At 38.7% G+C, this 26343-nt stretch overlaps 2 protein-coding genes across 4 annotated transcripts in view; one reads left to right on the plus strand and one right to left on the minus strand.

Annotated features, from left to right (window-relative positions):
- Positions 1-26343, minus strand: part of LOC308354676 (immunoglobulin lambda-1 light chain-like) — a gene marked incomplete at its 5' end in the record, with an annotated part of 1188495 nt that overhangs the window by 924417 nt on the left and 237735 nt on the right. The window lies entirely within an intron of this gene.
- ZNF280B (zinc finger protein 280B) lies at positions 6340-8013 on the plus strand (the record flags this gene model as incomplete). The annotated part of the gene is made up of 1 exon (XM_080821589.1): positions 6340-8013. The coding sequence occupies one exon, from the start codon at positions 6340-6342 to the stop codon at positions 8011-8013; it is 1674 nt and encodes a 557-aa protein (XP_080677715.1).

The raw sequence follows: 26343 nt of genomic DNA on the forward strand, positions 1-26343 counted from the left end.
TTCTAACTCCTAGAGAATCATTTTCCTTTCACAAATATTTAAGACTTGTGTGCCATGACTACTCTAGGAATTTGGGAGAAATCAATGAACAAAACAGACAAAAACAAACAAAACAAGCTAAAAAATGAAACAGAACTTCTCCAGTGGAAAGAACTGACAGTCCAGTGGAGAAAGAAAGGTCTATAACATTATATGTGTATACACATGCACACACATACACACATACATATATGTAATATATAATACATATATAATATAATTGTGTAATAATTAAATATAATAACATTTTTCGGTGATACAGAAGGTGATGTTATGAAATTAGGAAGAATCTAATAGAGCAGGGTCATAGGGTCGAATGTTGGGTGGGTAGGAGTGTTGTAATTTCAGATTGGATGATCAGGGCAAGTCTTATGGTAAAGGGAAATTCAGACATGGTGTTAAAGGAGATAGAAGTGTTAGCCATGGCGACATCTGGGAGAAAAGAATTTCATGCAGAGCCTAAAGGGAACAACAGGGAAGACACTGTGGCTGGATTGCAGGGAATGAGTGTTAGAATAATGGAAAAAGAAGTCAGAGACGTAGAAAAAGTGAAAATGGTAATGAGGTTCTGTAAATTGCTTTTCCTTAGTCCAGTCTACAGAAATAATCCTGTCTTTTGAAAGAACAACCTTGGTTTAATAGTTTTTCCCATTTCAGACTCCCAGGCTAGATTAGACCCCATTTTTATACTCCTCTACCATCTTGAACTTATTTATGAACAAATATTTATTAAAAAAGTTATGAAAACATTTTGTTTTTCTTAGTTGTCCTAAGGTGAATATAAATGTTTAGTGTAGTTTTAAGGATCCTGTGAAGCTCTCATTTCTCCCAAGGATGTGTTTAATGGGCATTAAATCCTAAGGCAGCAAATGTGTGGGGTTAATGGAAGAGAAGGGAAGGAGAGTAGTGGGAAAGAGACATGAGTGCTATGGATGGGGAAGGAGTGAAGGGATAGGGATAGGAATTTGGAGGAGTGGTATAGGGGGTGAAAAGAGTCAGAGGCAAGGAAAGATTGTGAGGATAGATATCAAAGGAGTCCGGTTAGCCTGCTCTCAGGAGGCTACTCAAGAAAGACTGATGCCTGAAAAAAAGCTGGTGTGTAGCTATAAAAAAAAACCCATGAAGAAGGCCATTGTTTAAATGCATAGGAATAACCTGGGAGATGATTTATCATCCCCTGCCATCTCAGCTGTCTTTGGCATGAAATCTCATTAACTCCTTCCACAGCCCTTGGCAGTTTCATTGATAGGGGATATGAAGTGGTTTTGAGGATTAACTCCTTAGATCTACTAAGTCTTTGACATGTTCAACCTCATGACCCCAGGTATCTTAAGATTCTGGTAAATTGTAGAAAATAAAGGTACCAGAAGAGAAGTGATAAGAAAATTCCCATGGTCTGGGGCACCTGTGTGGTTCAGAGGGTTAAGCTTCTGCCTTTGGTTCAAGTCATGATCCCAGGGTCCTGGGATCCACCCCCACATCGGCTTAAAGTTAATCGGTATGGTAACAGCTATAAAATCCTACTAAGGGCTTCCTGGGTGGCTTAGTTGGTTAAGCAGCTGCCTTCTGTTCAGGTCATGATCCCAGGGTCCTGGGATCCAGCTCCACATCGGCCTCCTTGCTCAGGAGCGAGTCTGCTTCTCCCCTACGTGCCACTCCCCCTGCTTGTGCCTGTTCACTCTCTCTCTCAAATAAGTAAATAAAATCTTTAATAAAATAAAATAAAATCCTACCAAGATCAGGTGGGTAAAAAGTCCTACAATGTTCCTGGAACCCAGTTTATTTTTATTCTTTTTTAACAACAGAATTTGTTCTCATAGTTTTGGAGGTTGGAAAATTCAAGATCAAGGTGCTAGCTGACTTGCCTTGCTTCCTTCAGGCCTGTAGACTGCCACATTCTCACTGTGTCTTCACATAGTATAGGTGGGAGATAGAGAAGAAGCAAGCTCTCTGATATCTCTTCTTGGTACTAATCCCATCATGAGGGTTCCACCCTCATGAATTTATCTAAATCTAATTAGATGGGAACCCAAAGTTTCCCAAAGTTTCATCTCCAGATACTATCACACTGGGAGTTAGGATTTCAACATATGAATTTTGAAGGGACACAGTTTGGTCCATAGCATAACTTAAAATGTACTCTTTAAAATTGGGGGAGTCATTTAACATGTAGGAATAGTGGAATGATATAATTACAGAGGTGTTTTAAGATTCATCTAGTGAAAAAAAAAAAGATTCATCTAGTGGTGGTATGCAGTTGGTGATAATTTGAAGGACAGAGAGATGAGATAATTTGAAGCCTAGTACAGATGCACAAACATGAAGTAACGGGTGGACTCAAACCTAGAAATTGGAGAGAGGAGCTTTAATAGGAATGGGAATGTAAGGTAGTTAGAATGACAAATGCTCTAAAAAGTTACTTAGAACCACTAAGAAGTTTCTGTGAATAATTTGATAGAGGTTGGAGGAGGTTTGAACAGTTTTTATAAAATACGAGGAGATTAAAATTGAATCCAATATGACTCTGATCCTTTGAGACTAAGAACTTAATAGCATCATCACTAGAAATTTAGACATTCATTAAGTTAGAATAGTGGGAAGAACACAGAACTAGAATTCAGGAATCATGAATTTTAGTGCTAACTCTGTCTCCAGACCTTACATGTAACTTTAGGTGAATCATAAATTTTTCTAGGTTTTAAAAGTCTATCCTCAGATAATTCTGATAGTCATATTAATTGTCAAATTAGATTTTATTCTATTTTTTATTTAAATTTTTTACTTTTTAACTCCCACATTTTAAATTTTATTCTGATTTTTATGATAGGGAGAATATTAATAATTTCTTTTAAAAAAAGTTTGTTTATTTATTTAACAGAGATCACAAGTAGGCAGAGAGGTGGGCAGAGAGAAAAAGGGGGGACCAGGAGCCCAATGTGTGGCTTGATCCTGGACCCTGAGATCATGACCTGAGCCTAAGGCCTCTAGAGGCTTAACCCACTGAGCCATCCAGGTGCCCCAGGATATTAATAATGTCAATTTAAAATTATTTCTTGAGAGGGGTATTATAGCATCATGTAGAATTACCTAGAAGACAGTTACTAGAAATGTGGAAGTTGATATCAGGAGATTAAATTAGGGTAGAAGTTCTCCCATAGAACATTTTTTGATGACACAAATGGGGATTTCTACTAGCATCTCCTAAGTAGAGGTCAGGGATACTGCTACAAATCCTAAATGCACCCAGCACCACCCCCCTACAACAAAGAATTATCTGGTCCATACATGTCTGTGGTGCTTATGTTGGGAAACAGTGTACTAGGTGGCATCATCCTGGAGTTAGATGATGAAGTTGTATATAGACCAAACCAATTTCTGTGACTCTTAAAGAACAGTGTTTTCAGATATGCCTTGTATGTTTTCTTGCATTACATATCTCCTAATTATGTACTTGATCTTAGTTTTAAGAAGGTTGTAAATCACTGTTCATGGCACACTAGACTGTAAACTTCATGCATTCACCACTTTCTACTTAGTGCTTGGTAGTATCATACCATTGTTGGCCAAGCAAATTATAATTGTTAAACAAGTGATGAAAATAAGAAATAACTTTTCTTTTTTTTTTTTTTTTAAGATATTGTTTATTTGACAGAGAAAGATCACAAGCAGTCAAAGAGGCAGAGAGAGAGAGGAAGGGAAGCAGGCTCCCTGCTGAGCAGAGAGCCAGATGTGGGGCTCGATCCCAGGACTATGGGATCATGACCTGAGCCGAAGGCAGAGGCTTTAACCTACTAAGACACCCAGGGGCCCCAACTTTTCTTATTTTAAAAAAATTTCTTTTTTGGGACGCCTGGGTGGCTCAGTTGGTTAAGCAGCTGCCTTCGGCTCAGGTCATGATCCCAGGGTTCAGGGATCGAGTCCCGCATCGGGTTCCTTGCTCGGCAGGGAGCCCGCTTCTCTCTCTGCCTCTGCCTGTCTCTCTGCCTGCTTGTGTGTACTCTCTCTCTCTCTCTCTCTCTGGCAAATAAATTTAAAAAAAAAAAATTTTCTTTTTTGACTTACTTTGAAGTCGGTATACATCTCAGGATTAAATATCTAGGTGTTCCCAAATTATATGCTGATATGCTAATTAAACTAATTTGAGATACATGGCATGTATTTGATGCCACTTTAATTTTTCTAATTTTTTTTAATTTATTTATTTGTTAGAGCGAGCGAGAGAGCACAGGCAGACAGAGTGGTAGGGAGAGGCAGAGGGAGAAGCAGGCTCCCCGCCGAGCAAGGAGCCCGATGTGGGACTCGATCCCAGTACGCTGGGATCATGACCTGAGCCAAAGGCAGCCACTTAACCAACTGAGCCACCCAGGCGTCCCTATGCCACTTTAATTTTTATAGATGGGGTTTGAAGGGTCTATATGGGGTTGCAATGAATTCTGACGTTAGGTTTTCAGAAACTGGTAAGTTATGATCCATAATTTAAATTACCTACATCTTGCTAGCCTGAAACAAATGTTTTTCAAACCTTTAGTAGTGAGCCATTGATGAGTCATAATTGATTAGAATAAGTATCCATGTAGTGAAGCAATTGTTATTTATATGTTTATGTAGTGAGTTTCCATATTATATGTTGTTGTTTTTGCTATGCTGTGATAAAAATGTTTTAAAAAGCTAGAAGCTTTCAGTCCTTCATAGGCCTACAGAATATCTGATATGGACAAGGTTCTAAGTAAATCATAGAAAATACAGAATTAAAGGAGTACAGTCTATTCTACAAATACATATTCTTATTAATGAAAGTTATTTTTAATCCATACTATTAACAGATTCTTTATTTGTTGAACTCCCATATTGTGCCAGGCCCTCTTTGTGCTGGGGATACAGCAGTCAACAAAAAATAATCTCTGTCCTTTGAAATTTACATTTTACTGGATAGACAGTAGAAAATAATCAAGTGGATAAAGTTTATAATATGTTAGGTGGTGATAAGGACTTGAAGGTTGAGGGGAAGGGAAGAGAGATTGGCAATGTGAATTAGCAGTTGTTTGGAGTATTTGAGAACCTCTTTGAGAAGACTTGCAACAGAAGTCTGAAGATGGTGAGGATTCAGCTCTGCAGGTATCTGGATGGTGAACATTCACATTAGAAGGACAGCAAATACAGGGCTCTAAGCAAGTAAAGTAATGAATGTGTTCAAGGGAATTGCAAGACAGTTTGGTTAGAATGAAGTGGATGGGGGGAGGAGTAGGACATGCTGCAAGGCAGTATGTAGGCTTGGAAGCATGGTCTAATAGGCATTGAAGATATTAGAAGCACTTGGCCTTTTACTGAGTGAATGAGAAAGCCATTGGAGGGTTTTGAGCTGAGCAGTGATATGTGATTTGACAGAATTACTTTGCCTGTCATGTGGAAATGAGCCTGAGGTGGGCTGAGGGAGGCAGTTCTGTTGGATTTAAGTTAAGTGGGAAAGTCAGGATTAGAAGGAGAAATTTAGGAGACACTAAATGGACTATAATGAAGGCCTTGAGTTGGTGTGAGATTATCAAGAGTTTGTTCTCAATTTGCTAGGCATGTGCTAAGCACTTGACATTGAAGTATGCTGTTTGTCGACAGTTGTTAGGTACTCTTATTCTGTTCTTTGAATTTGACTCTTCTTTTCTATATTAATATTTATGAAATTATGAATCAGTTGAGATATGTACATTTACTATAAAATTTTCTCTAAGTCAGCTACAAAATAAGGTACCATTGAATTCTTGGTGGTTTTTGAAAAAGAGTTGTTACCTTAAGTCTAAGAAGTAAGAGGTTTCGCCTTTAAGATAAAACACATTTAGAAGTTTTGAACTTGCCAAAGAAGATGCAGCTGGTTTGCGGCTGACTTAGAATTCCAGCTTAATCTTCTCTGACCCCAAAGCCCATGTTTCTAAACACTGAACAATGGTGCCTTTGTAAAATAATATATCCTTTACATATGATTTCACCTAGTGATTAGTCAATAGTTTTTTCCTCTTTTTTTAATAGAAGAAATAGTAATCAGCTTAAGGCAAAGGCATGATTCTAGAGTTGCACAGACTTATAATAATAGTAGGCTTTAAGCTGTCATTTATCCTCTGTGAATTCTAGTAGTCTTATAAAATAAGGGTGTTTATAACTACCTTAGAGTTTTGGAGAGAATTAAATAAGATAATGCATTTTTCTGTACTTACTGATGTGTAGTGTGTTTGTACTTAGGTGGCAGTTTATATAAAGAAAGCACTGGGACTGTGGCCACACCTTCAAGCATAAAAAAAAAAAAAATAGAAAATGGAACAGCCATGTATGTTATGTGAGGAAGAGCAAGAGCCAGACCCACAGCAGAACACAGAAGAAACCAAAAAAGTAGATGATGAAGATGCTGAGCTCATCTTTGTTGGGGTGGAACATGTAAATGACGATGCTGAGCTGATCTTTGTTGGGGTGACTTCAAATTCAAAACCAGTTGTTTCAAACATTTTGAACAGAGTCACCCCAGGTTCATGTTCAAGGAGAAAAAAGTATGGTCACCTCAGAAAAGGTCCTACTCACAAATTGCCACCTATAAGTCATGTGACCTCTGTATCAGAAGCAGTCACTGCCTTGCCAGTTTCTGAATCTGAATCAAGATCAACAGTTAGTCCCATTATTATTGAGCCTTTGTCTAAACCTGATTTTAAAAATAATTCACAAATTGTGCCTAATAGCTGTTCGGACTTATGTTCTCCTTTGATTACATTCACAAATTCATTACAGCATCCAGTAGGAGAAGCACTTTTTGTAGGAGATATGAATAAAAGTCCTTGCATATCAAAGCAACTTTCCACTGCTGAAGTAAATGATATAAATCCCAAAAGGCCTAAACTCAGTGATGGAATCATAGAGGGACATGCTTCAGCTTTGTCCCCTTCAGGTAACTTTCATACAATGACTTCACAGCAAAGCACAGACTCAAACAGTGTTCATACCTCATTAAGCCATGTTCAGAATGGACATGACTTAGAATGGAGCCATGGAGCCATGGTTCAGAATGGAGCACCTTTTGCAACACCTTTTCCAAAGGACAGTGTCCATTTTAAGCCTATAAATCCTGTAAAGGAAAATAGACCGGCAAAAACAGAGTTTTTGAGTCTAGCAAGTCAAAACCAGGTTGTTGATCCCAAGAAAGGAAGTCTGGTCATACTACTTCGTGACTTTTATTATGGGCAACATAAAGGAGATGGTCAGCCAGAACAAAAGACTCACACAACCTTTAAATGCCTCAGCTGCTTGAAAATTCTAAAAAATGTCAAGTTTATGAATCACATGAAGCACCATCTGGAACTTGAGAAGCAGAGGGGTGACAGCTGGGAAAGCCACACCACCTGCCAGCACTGCCACCGACAGTTTCCCACTCCCTTCGAGCTGCAATGTCACATCGAAAGTGTACACACTACCCAGGAGCCTTCTGCTGTCTGTAAAATTTGTGAATTGTCATTCAAAACAGATCAGGTCCTCTTACAGCACATGAAGGACAATCATAAGCCTGGCGAAATGCCCTATGTGTGCCAGGTTTGCAATTACAGATCATCAGCCTTTGCTGATGTGGAAACACATTTCAGAAAATGCCATGAAAACACTAAGAATTTGCTCTGTCCATTCTGTCTCAAAATTTTCAAAACTGCAACACCGTACATGTGTCATTATAGGGGACACTGGGAAAAGAGTGTTCACCAGTGTTCCAAATGCCGGCTACAGTTTTTAACTTTCAAGGAGAAAATGGAGCACAAGACCCAGTGTCATCAAATGTTTAAAAAGCCTAAGCAACTAGAGGGATTGCCCCCTGAAACAAAGGTTGTTATTCAGGTGTCGCTGGGACCTCTTCAACCAGGATCAGTGGAAGTAGCATCTGTTACTGTGAGCACGTCTGATTCTGAACCATCAGCCCCCAAGTTTAAAAGTAGAATTTCAAAAAAACCTCGTTAATTCTAGTTTCAGTAAACCTAAAGCAGGTATTTCAATAAAAGTAAAGATACGCCATTAAAAAAAACATACATTATTTAGTAACATCAAAAATAGTGAAACCAATGAGTCATTGATGAGTTTCTTTTTAAATTCATGAAATACAGTATTGTCTGATCTGAATTTTGAGATGTTATTTAAAAATTTGTTAACTGGTTTTCATGTACTGTATCTGGCTTAACACATAAAAGATGTTTTTTGTGTGTGTGTGTGTGAGAGAGAGAGAGAGAAGAAAGTGGATACCTATTTATTATTTTGATATTTCATGTTACTTGTAAGTTTGAAAGCTCTAATTTCTGTATATAGAACCTATAGAGTTTTTTTTAAGTACTTAATTTTATCTTCAACTTTTTCCATGCCTTGAAGATTTCAATATTAACTCTAGTCAGACTTGAATGACTTTGTTACATCATTGTCCCATTTGCTGCTGAGCTCCCAGAAGTGTCTTGTCTTGAGCTGATCTAAAGTAATCTGACTCTGAGACCCTGAGCGTGGAGAAGTTGAGGAACAAGGTGTGGCATGAATGGGAACCAGAAACTGAACTGAGAGGTTAGTCACTGGAGAGCAGTGGCTTCTAGTGGCTTCTTATTCTGGTTGAGGGCATGTGCTCACACATGCATGCACACATGAGCGTGCGCGTGCGCGCGCGCACACACACACAGACACACACACACACACAGACACACATGTGCACACACATTCACTCTAGTCTTGGAGCCAAGGCAGTAGGAATACTGTCTCAGAGTGTCTTTTCTTACCACAAAAACATCCAAGGAAGCAAAACTATTAAAAATAAAATGCTTTGCATTTTGGCAAGGAACTTGGCAAGGAACCTCTGCAGACATGAAACAATCACTGTATCAGCTGGCTTCAGATGGAAAAGCAGGGGTAATGAATAGAATCGGGTCTGGTGCCAGTGAACCTCCTGTTGAGTGATCCAAAAGGGAATTCAGTTTGTTCCCTTCCCTCTCCCTTCTGGCTGCCTTTATACCTCTCAGTCAGAACAGTAAAGCAAGTAAAGTTTCTCAAGGGAAAGAAGCCCTGACTTCCATAGTTTGAACTGCACTGGACCCATAATTTGAGCTGAAAAGGGCCAAACAAATGGTATCTATCTAGTTCAAGGACTAGGCTAAATTTAGTTTTCTTACTATTAAGCTGGAATGGCAGTTGTCCAAGAATCGTAGGTACAGTGGATAAAAGCAGCCCATGGTGACTGAGTAAAATTAAGCCCATTATAGGGCTTTTCCTTATATTTTTCCCATGTACGTGTATCTTAGCCCAGTTGAACATGTGAAATCTGCAATTTTGTTTCTTGCCTTAGACATGAATGTATTACAGTTAACAGCTATTTTATGTTGTGTGTATAATTTCCCTTATCAACCTAGTTGAATTTAAAGTTGTCCTTGATACAATCCGATGTATAAGAAATGTCGTTATTTCATTAGGTATTAGTTCTTAGAGTTATTGCTTTTCAACTAATCTATCCAGCGGTCAAGTCCTTGACTATGCTGTGGGGGAGAACCTTTTCCCCTTGCTATTTCCAAGGATTTTCACATAACTAGAGTGCTCTCTGAGTATTGGTTCCTGAACATCACCCTTGGCTGTTTCTGTGGGTTCCCAGGACTGAGTCTCCCGGGTATCTAATGCCATCCTTTCTTTCTCCACCTTGATTCATGTACTGAGAAGCCTCTGTACATGACTTAAGGAATCCAGGATGTTGTCCATATACCTGAGCAAGGAGAAATCCATTTTCTTTTCCCTTGCTTTCTCCTCTTTTTTAATGGTACATTATCTCTCCCCATTTCTTTCTTCCTCCTCAATCTTGTTAAATTACCTAAGCTTTCTTTCACAGAAAGCTGGGAAGTGATAGTCGTCAGAAGCTTAGATCCTTTCTAGAATTGGGAAGGAGGACAGATAACAAACAAGAAGTTGCGAGTTTATTGTCTGTGTTTTAAAGAATTTCCCGAGTGTAGATTCTGTTGTATTTATTTGCTCAGTGCTTGATTGATTGATTTGCACTTTGAACATTTTAATAGGCCTTTTTATTAGTTTGCTTGGGCCAAGGCACTTTGTTAATATTTTAGCCTGAACCTATTTCTTTAGGTGGACAGAGAGAGTGTGTATGTGTGAGTGAATGAGAGAGAGAGAGAGAGAGTGTGTGTGTGTGTGTGTGTGTGTGTGTATGCTCATTGTTTTAGTCTCAGGTGGAAACTTGTGTATAAATAGATATGCAGACTTTTGCATACTTATCTCCCTATTCTGTCCTATAACAGAAATTCTGTCTTGAAAACAGTGAAAATATGAAATATTTTAGTTCTGTCTTTTTGTAGTTGCTTGGTATTATCAACACTGTTAACTCTTGTTTGCTATTTACCTAAAGTATGACCCTAAGGAGTACAAATTGTTATTTATTGCCAACTACAGGTTCTGGTGTTATGGCCCCTGTCTACCTCCTCTTGCTTTTCCATTCTCTGCCATGCTACTCAACCATTTTTCCCAGTGGCGCACTATTTTTGACACACTGGCCTTGCTTTTCTTTAAGCAAATCACATTTTTTCCTGTTCCAAAGACTTTGCAACTGCTCTTCTCTTAGAATGCTTTTCTCCTAGGCCTGCATGGCTTGCTACCTCGCTTAATTGTTTGATACTTCCTTTGGTTTATTGAGCTTCACCAATGTTCTTAAAAGATACTGACAATGAAATCTCCCTTCACCTTCTTACTCCTCCTCCTTTTAAAGGCACTTTAAGCCTCCCCACTCCCTTTCCCTCTCCAATCTGGTTAAATTTCCTAGGTTTTCACAAAAAGCTAGGAGAGATAATCACCAAAAGCTTTGCTTCTCTTAGAATTGAGCTAGCTTGAGTCAATTTCTGTGCCTGTAATCAAAAGAAACTGAATATAGTGAGTTCAGTTCTTTCAGGAGCTTTCTCTGTTTTTCTATTGATACCTCTCTATTTTTTTAAGGCGATGTCACTTTGTTCTGTTTACAAATATATTGAATATCTGTCAAGATTACTATTTTGTTATTACCCTTTGTGAATTTCCATGTCTATTTTGCTTGCTTGTTCTTTCAGATGAAATTTATTATTTTGTTAATGTTGCCAAAAATTGTAAGTAAAATAGCAATTGTAGTAATAAAATTTTTTTGAAAAAAAAAAAAGTTTCATTTTATTATCTTTTCACCAGTAAAGTTTAAGTTAATTTTTATTTGGTACCATTATGCAGACTCTTTGCCTTCTTGCCACTTGTATTTATTTTTAATCATATTGCATTGGCCAGAACTTCAAAACAGTGAGATGTAAATGAAGTTTTCTGTTCTTCGTTTTAGTGAGAAATGCTTTACCATTAAAGGTAATGCTCAGATTGCTTAATGAATTTCTGCCTTTATAATTTTTAAAGAAAATTGCTTAGTTTTATTGGATAATTTATAACATCTATTGAGACAGTCATTTACATTTTCTTTACTATCCTAAAGTTATGCTGAGCCTGATTCACAACCTTTCTATTAGAAACCTTAGTCTCTCTCTTTCTCTTTCTCTCTCTTTTTTAAAACATTTTATTTATTTGAGAGAGTGAGCAAGGGAGAGAACCCAAGCATTGAGAGGGGAGAGGCAGAGGGACCGGCAGATTTACCACTGAGCGGGGAGCTAGGCACAGGGCTTGATTCCAGGACCCTGAGATCATGACCTGACCCAAAGGCATATATATGTTTAACCAACTGAGCCATCCATGTGTCCTGAAACCTTCCTTTCCTGAAGTAATATTTCCACTTGTGGTTGAATATTATCTTCTTCTCAGAATCTCATTCCTTTTCGCATTTCTGATTTTGAAATGTATTTTTCCCTTCATTAAATTTGCCACAGTTTTATCAGTGTTTTTCATTTCCTTTTTCTAAGGAGCAACCCTTGATTTATTATCCCAACTAATTTTGTTTTCTCTATTTTTGTCTTGATTCATTATACACCTCTACTTTCTTTAGCATTGTTCTTTTTATTTTTTGTAAAGAACTTTTAAAAGATTTTTTTTCTTTAATAAAGGATTTAAACTTTGCCTACCTTTGTTTACAGCTTTGAATCCCAAATATTTTGATGGCATATTTTCATTTTTATTGAAGTCTTCATTCTACATACTTTTTTGAGTAAGTCGATTCCAAAGGTTTGCAGCTGAATGTTTTAGACTGAATTTACAGTTTATTGTGAATCGAATTTTCCGTGGAGCTTTGAGGGTATGCACTGTGGGTAAACACTAAGTGTCTTTACATACACACATCCTTTTCAAATTACTACATGGGTTATTAAAAAATATTTGATAAAAATATGAACTGTTTTAATTCTAGAAATCTGTCCCCCCACAATGAATATAGTATAAAAGGTAGAAGTATGAAAATACTCATTTGAAAGAAATTTCTAATAATAAAACTTGGAAATGTTAAAAATTATTCATGACATCTAGGTTGTAGAATAAAGAATTTGATCAAATATCAAGGGTGGTCAGATATCAATAGTGGGGAGTTTTCCCCAAATTGACCCAGCAGGATTCTTGCTAAAACTGGCCTAAAGGCAGAGCCCAAGGTGGGAGTATATTATCTATTGCTTTATAACAAATTACCACAGATTATCACAAAACTAAAAGCTTTAAAAAATTATCATCTCCCATTGTTTCTGAGAGTTGGGAATCCAGGAGCATCTTAGTTGGGTTGTTGTGGCTCAGAGTTCCAGGAGGTACAGTCACCTAAAGGCCTGACTGAGCCTGGAGGAATTGCTTCCAAGATGGGTCACTCGCATGGCTATTGACAGGAGACTCCAGTTCCTTGCTCATTGTTGGGAGAAAGCCTCAGTTCCTCCGTATGAGCCTCTCTACTGGGTTACCTAACTGTTCTCAGGACATGCCTAGCTGGCTTCTAGAACAAGTATTCTAAAGGAGTGAGCAAGGAGGTGCACTGTACACCATCTTTTATGACCTAGTCTCAGGCTTTTAGTCTGTTCTTTCTACAATATTCTATTCATTAGAAGTAAGCCCCAAGTCCAGCCCACATACCAAGGGGAAGGTAATTAGCCTCCACCTTTTATGGGAAAAAACAATATGGGCATAACTTTAAACTACCAGATTTCATACTTGGGCCACATTATTTATTACATACCTCCTAGTGTGCAAAATACATTCATCTCCTGAATCTTACCATCTAAATCAGGTCTAGATGTGGATCAGGTTCTAGGGTGGTATTCCTTACATGAAGTATCTCAAGTACAGTTGCTCTAGATCTTAAGAACTGTGAACAAAAGAGATGAGTTATCTGCCCACCTACATTCCCACCCAGTACAAAGGTAGGACAGGCATAGGACAACCTTTATACACATGGCTGTTCAAAAGGGGGAAAGGGAGATGACAGTCATTTGTCAGTAGCAATTCTGAAATCCCACTAGGTACATGTTGGCATTCATTGATTAGGACTCAAGGTCTGGAAATTCTCTTGGCTTCGATCTCAGGACTCTTGATTCTGTCCTATGACATACTTCCTTTTTTTATGAAAGAGTACATGATTATAGCTGAATTGTTTGCTTAGCCTGTTTCCGGCTCATAGCAGGTAGAAGACCAAAGTTCTCTTTTCATTTTGTACTCTCTGGCCCTTTCAGTGCAAGGTAGAGACATTTCTTCAAGTATATTCTCTTAAAAACTTTGTGTGTCTCCTGTTAATCTTACTGGTGTTCATGCCAAAAAAGTCTACTCCAAAGCCACAACCATACAACTTAAGATGCTTTTGTGCTGAGACAGCTGAGGGACAACACCCTTAAGCTTAGTAGAAACTCTATTGTGTGATTGAGGTTATCATCAGAGGAACTTGGCCTGACTGCATGGTGCTCTGGTGTATCACCGTTCATCTTTCTGAGCCTTAAAGAATTTTACAGTCCTATTCCCATCTTTACACCTCATTTCTTCAGTGCCCTGGGTATGCTCTTTGCTTGGTAGCCATTAATTTGAGCATCTTTTGCCATCTGAAGAGACAGGAAATTTTTCAAAACCTGCAAGTTCTGGCTCTTGTTTTATTTAACAGTCCCACCCTTAACTTTTTATCCCCCCTTCATATTGCACTATAAGCACCAATAAGAAGAAGCCAGGTGGTGCTTTCAGTTTTCTGGCTGGAAATCTCCTTAGCTAGATGACTCAATTACTTAGGTACATTTTCTACTTTTCATATAACTGAGGGTATTAGTGTTACCAAACTTTCTGCCACTACATAACCCCTTTCTCAATTTTCTAATAGCATGTTCCTCATTTTTAAGCCATACTGGAGTGTTCTCAAAATCAATTTTGTTTGTTTGTTTTTTTATTTAGTCTTGCACTAACACTCTCCTCAGAGTCCTCCCAGCTTTTGCCCACTGCCCAGTTCCAAAGCCATATTTTAGATATTTATTATAGCAGCATTCCCCTTCCAGGTGCCAAAATCTGTATTAGTTATCTATGACTGTGTAAAATATCAGGGCAAACTTACCAGTTTAAAACAACTTTCAAGAGTCAAAAATTTGGAATCTGCTTAGCTGATTAGTTTTGGCTCAGCTTCTTTTCTGAAGTTGCAGTTAAGGTGTTGGCTGGAGCTCCGGCATCTGAAGGCTTAACTGGGGCTGGAAGATCAGTGATAATGGTCTGAATGTTTTTGTTCCCCAATGTTCATATTGAAATCCTAAGCCCCCAAAGTGTTGGTATTAGTAGATGGGGCTTTTGGGAAGTGATTAGGTCATGAGGGTGCAGCCCTCTTGAGTGGGATTAGTGTTTTTATAAAAGATCTCGCAGAGCTCCCTAGCCCTTTCCACCATGCAAAGATACAAGAAGCCTCACCTCACCTGACCATGGTGATACCCTGCTCTTGGACTTCCAGCCTCCAGAACTATGAGCGGCAAATTTCTCTTGTTTATAAGCTACCCGTCTGTATATTTTGTTACAGTAGCTTGGATGGACTAAAGCAATCAACCTCTAAACTTACATGGCTATTGGCAAGAGGCCTCAGTTCCTTGTCATACGTTCCTTGTGTGATGTCAGCTGGCTTCTAGCAGAGTGAGTGCAAGGAAGAGCAAGGAGAGCAAGGAGGAAGCTGCAACCTACCTGGGAGATGAATAACATCACTTCTGTTGTATGCTATTGGTTACACAGATCAATCTTGATATAATATGGAAGTTGACCACATTTAGGCAGGAATACCAGGGGGTAGGGAATCCTTGGGGGCAATCTTGGGTCTACTTCAGGGAGAAGGGAATGCTAGACTTTTTTGTGATATTCCATAGGAAATGCAGATAAAACTGTTAATGGTCACTGTGTTACCTTCCCACTCTCCAGTTTGCTGTTTTGGCTGACACTGGCAGCCTGAGATGAGATTTTTTTAGGGGTAAGTACATTAGTTTAAAAACTTTGAATATGTAATTAATTCACATTCTTCAAATATCAAAAAGTTTAACAATTCTCAGATTCTTTTTTAGCCTTCTAGATAATTTATTTTTTCTACTTTTTTAAGATAGTGGATTTATATGATACAGTTTTCCTCACCTTGCTTTTTTGTTTTTGAAAATGTAACAATTTCGCAATATCTTATGGCATATAAGTTGACAAAATGATTACCTAAAATCATGAAAAGACTAATTAAAAACTTTTTTTCTGGAGTGTTTCTTTTTAAAGATTTTATTTATTTATTTATTAGAGAGAAAGTGTGTGATTTGAGGAGGAACAGAGGGAGAGGGACAAGCAGACTCCACACTGAGTGCAGAGCCTGATGCAAGGCTCAGAATGGGGCTAGATGTGGGGCTTAATTTCAGGACCCTGAGATCATGACCTGAGCCAAAATGAAGAGGTGGGTGCTCAGCCCACTGAGCGACTCTAGTGCATTAGAGCAATCTCTAATGCACTAACATGAGATTATTGTAAAGAAAAAAATCTGGCTATTTCATAAAGAAGAAATATAGCTACTTAATAAAAAAAATGCAAAATACTCAATAGATTCCCTTTACTAGCCCCTTGACTGTGTCCTCAGCTCAAAAAGCAGCTCCCTTGCCAGAAGGCAAATTTACCTGATGAAGCAAGCTTTTATTGGGCCACTGAGTCCAGAACCCTTTCAATTTGGAGCTCTGAGTTTGTTTCAGACTGTGCTTAAACTTCTGAGGGAATGCACAGTGCCACATGAGGCTTCATGAGGACCTCTTCAAGAGAATGTAAATGGTGAGGTGATGGGAAATAGAATGAAAGGTCATCTGTTCATTCATTCAACTAACAAATATTTTTAAAATTCTTTTAATTTTTTCCCCTACAACTTGTAGCTTGCCTTTCACTTTCTTCTTAGTATCTTTGGATGATCCGAGATTTTACTTTTTTTTTTTTTTTTTTAAGTAAGCTTTATGCCCAACATGGGGCTCAAAATCATGACCCCGAGATTAAGAGTCACATATACTGACAGAGCCAGCCAGGTGCCCGAGAAGCTTTACTTTTTTTTTTTTTTTAAAGATTTTATTTATTTGATAGAGATTACAAGTAGGCAGAGAGGCAGGCAGAGAGAGAGAGGAGGAAGCAGGCTTCCCGCTGAGCAGTGAGCCTGACGCAGTGCTCGATCCCAGGACCCTGGGATCATGACCTGAGCCGAAGGCAGAGGCTTAACCCACTGAGCCACCCAGGCGCCCCGAAGCTTTACTTTTTATGAAGTCCAATTTATCATTTTTTTTCTTGTATTCTTGGTGTCTTTGTGTCTTGTCGATGGCAAACTTATAAAAATTTCTCTCTCTCTCTCTCTTCTACCTAAATCTTTATTGTTTTGGCTTTCACATTTGGTTCCATAATCCATATTGAATTAATTTTGAATTTGGTGTGAGGTAGGGAGTCAGAATTCCTTTTTTTTTTCCTTTTTTAACACACATATCCAGTTGTTCTAGTATATTTATTAAAAGCACTTTTTTCGTTTGATTTTCATTGGTAGCTTTGTTGAAAAATCAAGTAGTCACACTTGTAATTTGTAACACTTGTAAATGTGTTGTGTTTTTTTTTTATTTCTCCAACTTTATTGAGGTATAATTGACAAATAAAATTGTATATATTTATTTTTTATTTTTTTTAAGACTTTATGTATTTATTTGACAGAGAGAGAGATCACAAGTAGGCAGAGAGGCAGGCAGAGAGACAGGGAGAAGCAGGCTCTCCACCGAGTAGAGAGCCCGATGTGTTGCTCAATCCCAGGACCCTGAAATCATGACCTGAGCTGAAGGCAGAGGCTTAACCCACTGAGCTAACCAGGCGCCCCTAAAATTGTATATATTTAAAGTGTACAGTGTGATGATTTGGTATATGTATACATTGTGAAAAGATGTCTGTGATTAAGTACATTAATGATTCTATCATCTCACATAATTACCTTTTTGTGTGTATGTAGTGAGAATACTTAAGATATGTTATCTTAGCTAATTTAAAGTATACAATACAATATAAAGTGTTGGTTTATTTCAGAAACACCCATACCACATGGTCTTGATTACTATAGTTTTATAGAAAGTTTCAAGATTACTAGGACTATTCTAGGTCCTTTAGATTTTCATGTAACTTTAAATCATTTAATAATTTCTGCCAACCCATTGGAATTTTGGAATCAGTTTGAATGTCTTTCAATTTGGAGATATTTAATATCTTAAAAATATTGAGACAGTTTTCCCTTATTTCTTTCCAAATTTATGTCTTCCTCACTTTTTTTTGAACCAGAATAAAATCTCTGATTTAATTCAGGATTGACCTCGATGAAGAACATTAGGGGAGATTTGTCCCTTCCACAAAAATATTTCACAGAATTTCATTGGTAATATTTTAACACCTTTTTAAGAAGAAAGTTTCCGGTAACATATATTTTACTTTTTATTTAATAATACATCATTAAAATATAACAACACAAATTGGCACTTTCTGGGAGAGGATGCATATATTTCTGCATGAACAGTAGGCATGTGTTAGGTCATCAGGCTTTGGCATGTAGAAGCTCTGAAAATGAGTAAGATTTTCCATGTGTCAATTAAAACTTTATGAATCACAAAGTTCAGGGAAACATAAAAGATCTTGAAAGCATGCTTGTCATGTTGTTCTTTGACATAGGGGCTATCCCAGGGATTTTTCATGAGGTTAACACATTTCAGTGGTACATTCAAGTACTGTGAAAGCATAATTTTCATATTATTGAAAACACAGTTATCATATAAACAGTAAGCACATGCCTAATTTATCCCATTAATGAGCAACCAGAATGGCAAAGCTCATTCAACAAGGACAGAGTAACATTTATGTTTGTATTTATGTATGTATGTATTTAATTTATTTTCAGAGTAACATTTATATAGTCAGTGAGGAAAATGTTGAAATAAGATAGCTAAAGTAGATCTGCTAAATTAAATACAAAGCTGGTTAGAAATCCTAAAACTATAACCCTTGGGATTATCTTTTCTACTTTTTCTTTTTTTTTAAATTAATTTATTTATTTGACAGAGAGAGAGAGAGCAAGTGAGCATAAGCAGGAGGAGCAGCAGGAAAAGGGAGAGGGAGAAGCAGGCTCCCCACCAAGCAGGGAGCCCAATGCGGGACTCAACAGGAGCTGAAGACAGATGCTCAACCAACTGAGCCATCTAGGCGCCCTCTTTATTTTTCCAATCTGTTTTCTATATGCTAATGTAAATGTACCAGTTATAAAATATCTGGATCCTTATCCATTCTTAGACAAATAAAATTAAACAAGTTTTTAAGGTCAGATGGAACCATTTAAAAAAATCTCTGGTGTGATATTCCAGAGTCATACAATTACCTTTTTGTTGGATTTCCAAGTTTTGGATTATATTTTCTTGCAAAACACTAATTTAAAAAAATCTTCCTATAAAATGTTATTTTAAAATAATCTTATGGTCACAAGAAATTGCAAAAATAGTACATAGAGTCCCAAGTACCCTTCATTCAGCTTCCCACATCGGTGACATCTTATATACATGAAATAATTTCAAAAACAGGACTTGATACTGGTATAGTACTGTTAACTAGACTACAGACCTTGTCTAGTTTTCACCATATTTTACATGCATTCATTTGTGCATGTGTGGGATGTGTTTGTAGTTAGTTCTACATAATTTTATTTTTAGTTTACATTTGTGTAACCATTACCACAGTCAAAATACAGAATTGTTCCAGCATGACAAAGGAATCACCTCATGCTACCCCTTTATATTTGCATACCTCTCCCATCTTTGTTCCCTGGCAACCTTAATGCGGTCTGTCCATCTCTGTAGTTTTGTCAAAAAAATTTTTTTTTTATCATGGAAGAAATACATGTTAATTGCTGGCAGTGATGGAAATACATAAAGATTAGAGGAATTAAATAAACACTTGGAACCACTCAGGCCCTGACTATTGTCGTTTTTGATGAGGCCTTTTTAAGATTTGGATGTTAAGATATTTTGAGGATGGCACAAAAGAAAAGATTTTTTCCTAGGCCAAGGATTCACACACCTAGTCCTGAACTCTTTCTTCACCCTTGTAGGCAGAGTTTTCCACTGAAAACATTGATGGACATCTCTTTGGGGGGGAACCTTCCATTCAAGAATACATTCATGCCTGAGTTCACTCACTGGATGAAAACTCATCAGCTCCTATATTGGAGACATTCTTCTAGGTACCAGGAAGAATATATCAGAAAGCAGAATGGCAACTGTAAACTCATGAAGGAGTTTACAGACTTGCAGCACAACCACTTCTGGACCATCTCTAATATTAGAGGTTATGATTGTTTGGATTTTCCTGGGGTCCATCAAGATGATTACAGTCATGGAGGTGCTGATGTGATAGGGTCTTTGGAATCTAAATGATTTAAATATTCATTCATCCATTCATTCAACTTCATAACATTTTTATTACAAACAGAAAATGATTTGGGAACAAATTCCACCCTCTTGTTTTTATAGTCTATTTGAGTAAAGACTGGGAAAATATATAGCTCAGAAAATATGTTATCGTAACAATTGAATAAGTGGGGTAAATCTGTCCAGAGAAGTCAAGGGACACTTTCCAGAGGAGGTAAAAATCTGAATGAAATTCGACCTTTGAGAAAGACCAGCATGGAGGTAGACATAATGGGAATGCTAGGCAGAGGGGTGGGGTTGGTCAGATGGTTCATTCTGGATGAGAGATCATTCTATGTAAAGAATTGGGGAAAAGAAAGAAATGTGTTATCCAAATAACTGGAAGTAACTTGACTTGACTGACGCAAGGGGCTGAGATTTTGGGTCACAAATGCTAAAAAGGGCTGAGAATATTTCAGTTAGGCTTTTGGACTTGATGTCTTAGATTGTGTATGTGACTTTTGAAGGGAGAAGTGTGTGGAGCATACTTGTAGTTTAGGAAAACACTGAAGGAGAAGATGTTTTCAAGAAGGAAGATGTCAGTACTTTTGGTGGATAGTAAGGGGGCAAGTTAGATGAAAAGTAAAATGTACCCGTGAAGTTGTCAATTAGAAGCTACTTCCTGACATCATTAACCAGAGCACTTGAGGAGGTAAAACCAGGGAAGTCCTTCTGCAGATGTCTGAAAAATGAATGGTGCATGTGTGTGTGTGTGTGTGCGCGCGCGCTCACGCATGCATGCATGCTTTCAGAATAGCAAGCCACAACCCCCACTCCTCCATTGAAAGAGCTCAGAAGGAGGAGCAACCACAAATCTGTGGAAATAATGGTTTTGGTTTTGTTTAAAAGAGAAGAAGGGGGCACCCGGGTGGCTCAGTGGGTTGGGCTGCTGCATTCGGCTCAGGTCATGATCCCAGGATCCTGGGATCGAGCCCCACATCTGGCTCTCCGCTCAGCAGGTAGCCTGCTTTCCGCCCCCCCCCCCCCGCCTCTCTGCCTACTTGTGATCTCTCTCTATCAAATAAATAAAATCTTAAAAAAAAAATAAAAGGGAAGAAGGACTGGGAATCCCGGGCATAGAGATCTTGTTTACATCTAGAAAGCATCATCTTGGGGCATAGGACTTAGAGAGAGAGGACTTAGAGAGCAAGAGTTGGCAAAATAGCTTTTGAGTTAGGCTTCTTTCTTTCCCCCCTTGCTGTTCTAGCTGGATTGTTGCTTGTACTTCACCACTGAGAGACAAATAACAAAACAAAAAACCCAGCTCAGGCCAAACTGGATTTGCAGCCTCAAAATGGGGCAGCAGGGATCAGCAGCACAGCAGGCAGTGTTTGAGTATTTCTTCCGTTACTCATCCTTCTCTAGGCCCTAAATTTACAAGGAAAAAAGATGAACAGGTTGTAAAAATCAATGTTAGCAGGAGAGAAAGGGATATAGGGAATGGAAGAGTCTAACAGGTAGATGGGACAAAACCAATGGAAGAGAGTGGATGGACTCTACTGCACTATAAGCCCTGGGCTCGGTTCCTGATTAGATCACTCCCCCTTACTTAATTTGACAGAAGTAACACTTCAGTGCCTTCTCCTTACACCTTTCTAATCTAAATAGCTGATATCCTTGTAGAATGGTCACAAAAATAAAAAGACACATAGAAACATATACACTATGAAAAGAGGCATCAACTCAACATTTTAACAACGTGAATTAGAATTTTTTCAATTTTTTTAAATTTAAATTTTAAGTAGGCTCCATGCCCCACACGGGACTTGAACTCAAGGCCCAGAGATCAAGAGTTGCATGCTCTACTGACTGAACCAGCTAGGTGCCCCTAGAACATTAAGATTTAAAATAAGTGTAATGTTCTCAAAGATCAAATAAGGAAAAATAATGGAAACAAAGGATTGAAATAATTTGTTGCACCAAAAGACTTACAAGGGTCCTCCATGCCCTGCATAGTTTCCTCCCTAACCTCCTCAAAATTTTGCCAAATATCATCTTAGTGTGGCCTATTGATCAGATTATTTAAAACCATATCCTCTTGTCATTCTTTATTCCCATTTTCTTTTTTATTTTTATCCTTAGCACTTAACACTTTCTTTTTTTTTTTTTTGAAGATTTTACTTTATTTATTTGACAGAGAGAGAGATAGAATCACAAGGAGGCAGAGCAGCAGGCAGAGAGAGAGGGAGAAGCAGGCTCCCCGCTGAGCAGAGAGCCCGATGCGGGGCTCGATCCCAGGACCCTGAGATCATGACCTGAGCCGAAGGCAGAGGCTTAACCCACTGAGCCACCCAGGTGCCCCAGCGCTTATCACTTTCTAACATGATACACAATTTATCTTTCTGCTCTCTCTGAAACATATTCTCCATAAGGTTATTGATCTGTGTCCTTAGTGGCTAGAATGTAGCCCAACTCATAGTGGGTACTCATAAATATTTGTTGAACAGATCAGTAAGTGAAGAAGTGTAAAAGACATAAGAATAAAGCATAAAGAATTAACTTATGAATTTATTATCTAATAAAGTAAGGGCAAAAGGTAAAAAGGAAGGAAGGAAGCTAGAAAGGGGGAGAGAGAGGAAGGGAAAAAGGAAGGGAGGGAAGAAAGGAAGAATAAAAGAATATATACCAACCTGGACCTAAAATAATAAATGATATCTGTGATGTGAAGATGATGTGAGTTGGGTGCTGGGAGTGGAACCAAAAAGAATTGAGAGGTTGCTAAAGTGCTTAGTGTTTAGTTGTAGGTGAGCTATCAGTAGGAGCCATGGATAGCTGAAGGCTTGGCTTGAGCACTAGGATCTACTTTCTCTTGTGGCTATTGGCAGGTTTTGGTAGCTTCCCATGTGGGCTTCTCCATGAGGTTGTGTTGGGCACAGTATTTTGCTTCCCACAAGACAAGTGATCCAAGAGAAAGCAAGAGAGAGCAACCAAGACAAGGCACTAACTTTTTGTAACCTAGTATCAGTGTTCACATCCTATTACTTTTGCGCTCTACTTGTTAGAATCCAGTTTTATACAGATAGATTAAGGATGGGCTCTGTATATTGGCCCCCATGCTTTTTTTTTTTTTTCCTTCAGGTGCAGACTATGGCCATTACCCACCCTGCAACAAAATACATTTTTTACACATCCAATTGCTTTAAATATAGACCAAATGAGCATGCATCTCACAATTTAGAGCCTGTCTGCTTTGCATGAAACTGCACTTGACATCTGCTAGCTTTGATGAGAAAGATCCTTGCCCTCTAAAAGACCTCAAACTGCTTTATGGCTGTCTGACCCAGAGGCTGTGCTGCTGAACAGCCTCTCTGAGACTTGTAAGCCCTTCTCTGATTCTCTTCCTACCTGGGAATTCTTTTCCTTCTTTTTTTGGGTGTTGGCCCAGTGTCACTCTTTCTGAAAGGTTTACAGCTGTGAGGGACCTCTCTGCTCACCTGACCTTTCTAAGTGCCGCCCAAACAAAGCTTTCTGTGTGTTACTGTCCTCTTGTCACAGCACTTTTTGCCCTTTTCTTCCATCAATGTGAGATCCTCAAACTCACTAACCATGTTTCTTTGATGTTGAATAATTCAAGATTGTATTTGGAACTTTATGAATGATGGATTGCATTGATGTCAGATCCATTATAGTCCTCTAAAGTAATTTTGATGTTTTTTAGAGATTTTTTGGATATATATATATATGACAAATATATATATATATATATATATATATATATATATATATATATATATTTTTTTTCTGTCCAGTATAGAGAGAGCACAAGGAGGGGGAGCATCAGACAGAAGGAGAAGCAGGCTCCCTCCTGAGCAAGAAGCCTGATGCAGGACTTGATCCCAGGACCCCAGGATCATGACCTGAGCCACAGGCAGATGCTTAACTGACTGAGCCACCCAGGAGGTGCCCCAGTAATTTTGATTGTTTATAATATGCAAAAGTTTGGTTAGGTTCACACTGGAGAGCCTATCTCTTGGATGGTAGGTAACTCAAACATCAGTCAATCCTTTTGTCCTTATTTAGGCTTCTTGGGAACTGCCTAACCACATGCCTCATTCAGAGATGAGCTAGAGAGTTAGGCAAAAATTATACACAAATGTCAGTTTCCCCCTGTGTGGCTCTCTTTATAGCACTCCCTGCTTCTTTTTCAGTGGCTGTGTTTTTCCTGAAGTCTGTCGAGTGATTGCTTTTTCAAGACAGATAGACCTTGGGTTTACTTTAAGAGTTTTAGCCATGTCAATCCATACTAACTCCAGCCTAAAAGCCATAAAAATTGGGAACTCTCTTTTACTATACCTGTTAAAAAATATAAATTTCTATCCAGGACTTCCTGCATTTTCTTCACTGTCAGGTGTTCAGATAGTTGCTTTTTTTTTTTTTTAAGATTTATTTATTTGAGAGAGGAGGGGGAAAGGCAGAGAGAAAGGGAATCTTAAGCAGACTCCACACCGAGTGCTGAGCCTGATGCTGGGCTCAATCATGACCTAAGCCAAAACCTAGAGTTGGATGCATAACTGAATGTGCCACCTAGGTGCCCCCAGACAGTTGCTTTTAAATTTATTTTTTCCAGAAAGCATAGTTGGTATCTGCATAAGGTTCTGTACAGTTGGAGCTTATATAGATATACCAAAAGCAGAGCTAATCTGTCTCTTAAAAGAAGACTTCCAGTAGTCCTACAGAGCAGTTAGATTGTATTTCATTTGCTTGAACTTTGTCAATGTCCACCAAGAGCTAGAGAGAGTGGGACAAGCAGCCACAGTTTTGTGGGACAAAGAAGGTGTTACTGAGCTCTTCTTATGCATAGCTTCTTGAGTGTGCAAGTACATCCCAAAAGCATTCTGTGTGCTCTGTAGAATACTCTGTCTGGGATCCTCTCAAGCTTTCACTCAATAGTGAGTAACCAGCTCTTTCTCGCCATATGAAAAGTGACTTTTCAAATAAATGTCAGTGAATAGGAATGAAGGAAAGTGATGAGTCCCTTTGTCAGCTGCACAAGGTGTCAGCCCTATGAGGTTAGGGACCCTGTCTATCTTGTCTGTGCTGTATCTGGAACTATGGGCCTGAGCCTGGCACATAGTAAGTGTTCAGTAAATATGAATGTTCAGATGGGAGAGTGACAGAAGGTGAATCAGGCAGGTCAGTGGACCAAGAGAGTGATACAGAGCCTGAGGCCCTCCCAGTGCCAGCTCCTGATGTCCATTCTCCAACCACCAGGACAATGATTAAAGTGAAGAACAAAAGGATCCAAGCCAGAGTGGAGATGCCCCAGGACTCTGTCTTTTGTCATACAATAGGGAAAACAGCCTCCAGTCTCTCTTATTCCCTCCCCAACCCCTGGGGAGGGAGAGGATTCTGTAAATATATTCTGCTACCCCTGGTTGTGCCTCCTCACATGGGGCATGGAGCTCAGACATTCATCTTGAGGTGGAGCTGGTTGGAGATGGGGAGGGCATGGTCAGTGACTCCTTAGTGACTCTGGGAGGACACAGCTGCTGGGCCCCTAACAACAAAACAGAGGCAGGGTCACAGGTGTCAGAGGCAGGGTCACAGGTGTCTGGTTTCCCAGCTGAGAGTTCAACCATCAGACAGACCCTCCCAGGTTGTTCATATCCAAGTTTCTCTTCTTACTTGATTGCTCATAGGTCAGAGTGGTGAGTATTTGGGAGGATAAATTAACATGTTTGTGTGGTTCACTGCATTCACTAGAAAATGAGGGGGGTCCTGGGGGAACTAGAAAGAGAAAGTACTGGCTGAGGTGAACAAAAGAGAATAAGCACACTTAGGGGTCTTCAGAACTAAAGGAATAGAGATGTTCAAGGAGGAAAGAATGTTAAGTGTCCACTTCCAAGTAGCAAAGGTCTGGATAAATGGCAGTGGCTTTCCTGATACAAAGGCCTTGGTGATTAACTGCAGAGGAACATATGAGAAGGTTGGCAGGAAAGGGAGAGGGAGCCATGCTCTTCTAAGAGCAGTCTGAATCAGAGATAGGGAATAGTCTGCACTTCAAAACGGGACTGGAGGAGAAGCCAATAGGGAGATTGGGCAGGATCTCCAGGGAATACAGGGGTTTTGTTTGTTTGTTTTTATTTTGTTGCTTTTGTTTTTTGTTCTTAAAGAAAGAGGAGCCTCTGTTATCCTGGCAGGATCCATGCATGGAGGGCTGGGGTAGGGGTGGGATAATGCTTCTATAATGTAAACTCATTTGTTCTTTATGTCAGAGTTCTCTTAGGTTCTTGTCTGCCAATGATTCTCCTTATTTATACTATTCATGCAGATTTCCTATTATTAAAACATACACGTGGATTTATGGGGCAGGAAGCTTTTAGGAATGTGGATTCTCTGCCTTCACTCCAGGCCCATTGAACCAGAATCCACATTTTATAAGGTCCTTGGGTGACTAATACATTAA

Source organism: Martes martes (assembly GCF_963455335.1).
Source record: "Martes martes genome assembly, chromosome: 13".
Classification (NCBI taxonomy): Eukaryota; Metazoa; Chordata; class Mammalia; order Carnivora; family Mustelidae; genus Martes; species Martes martes.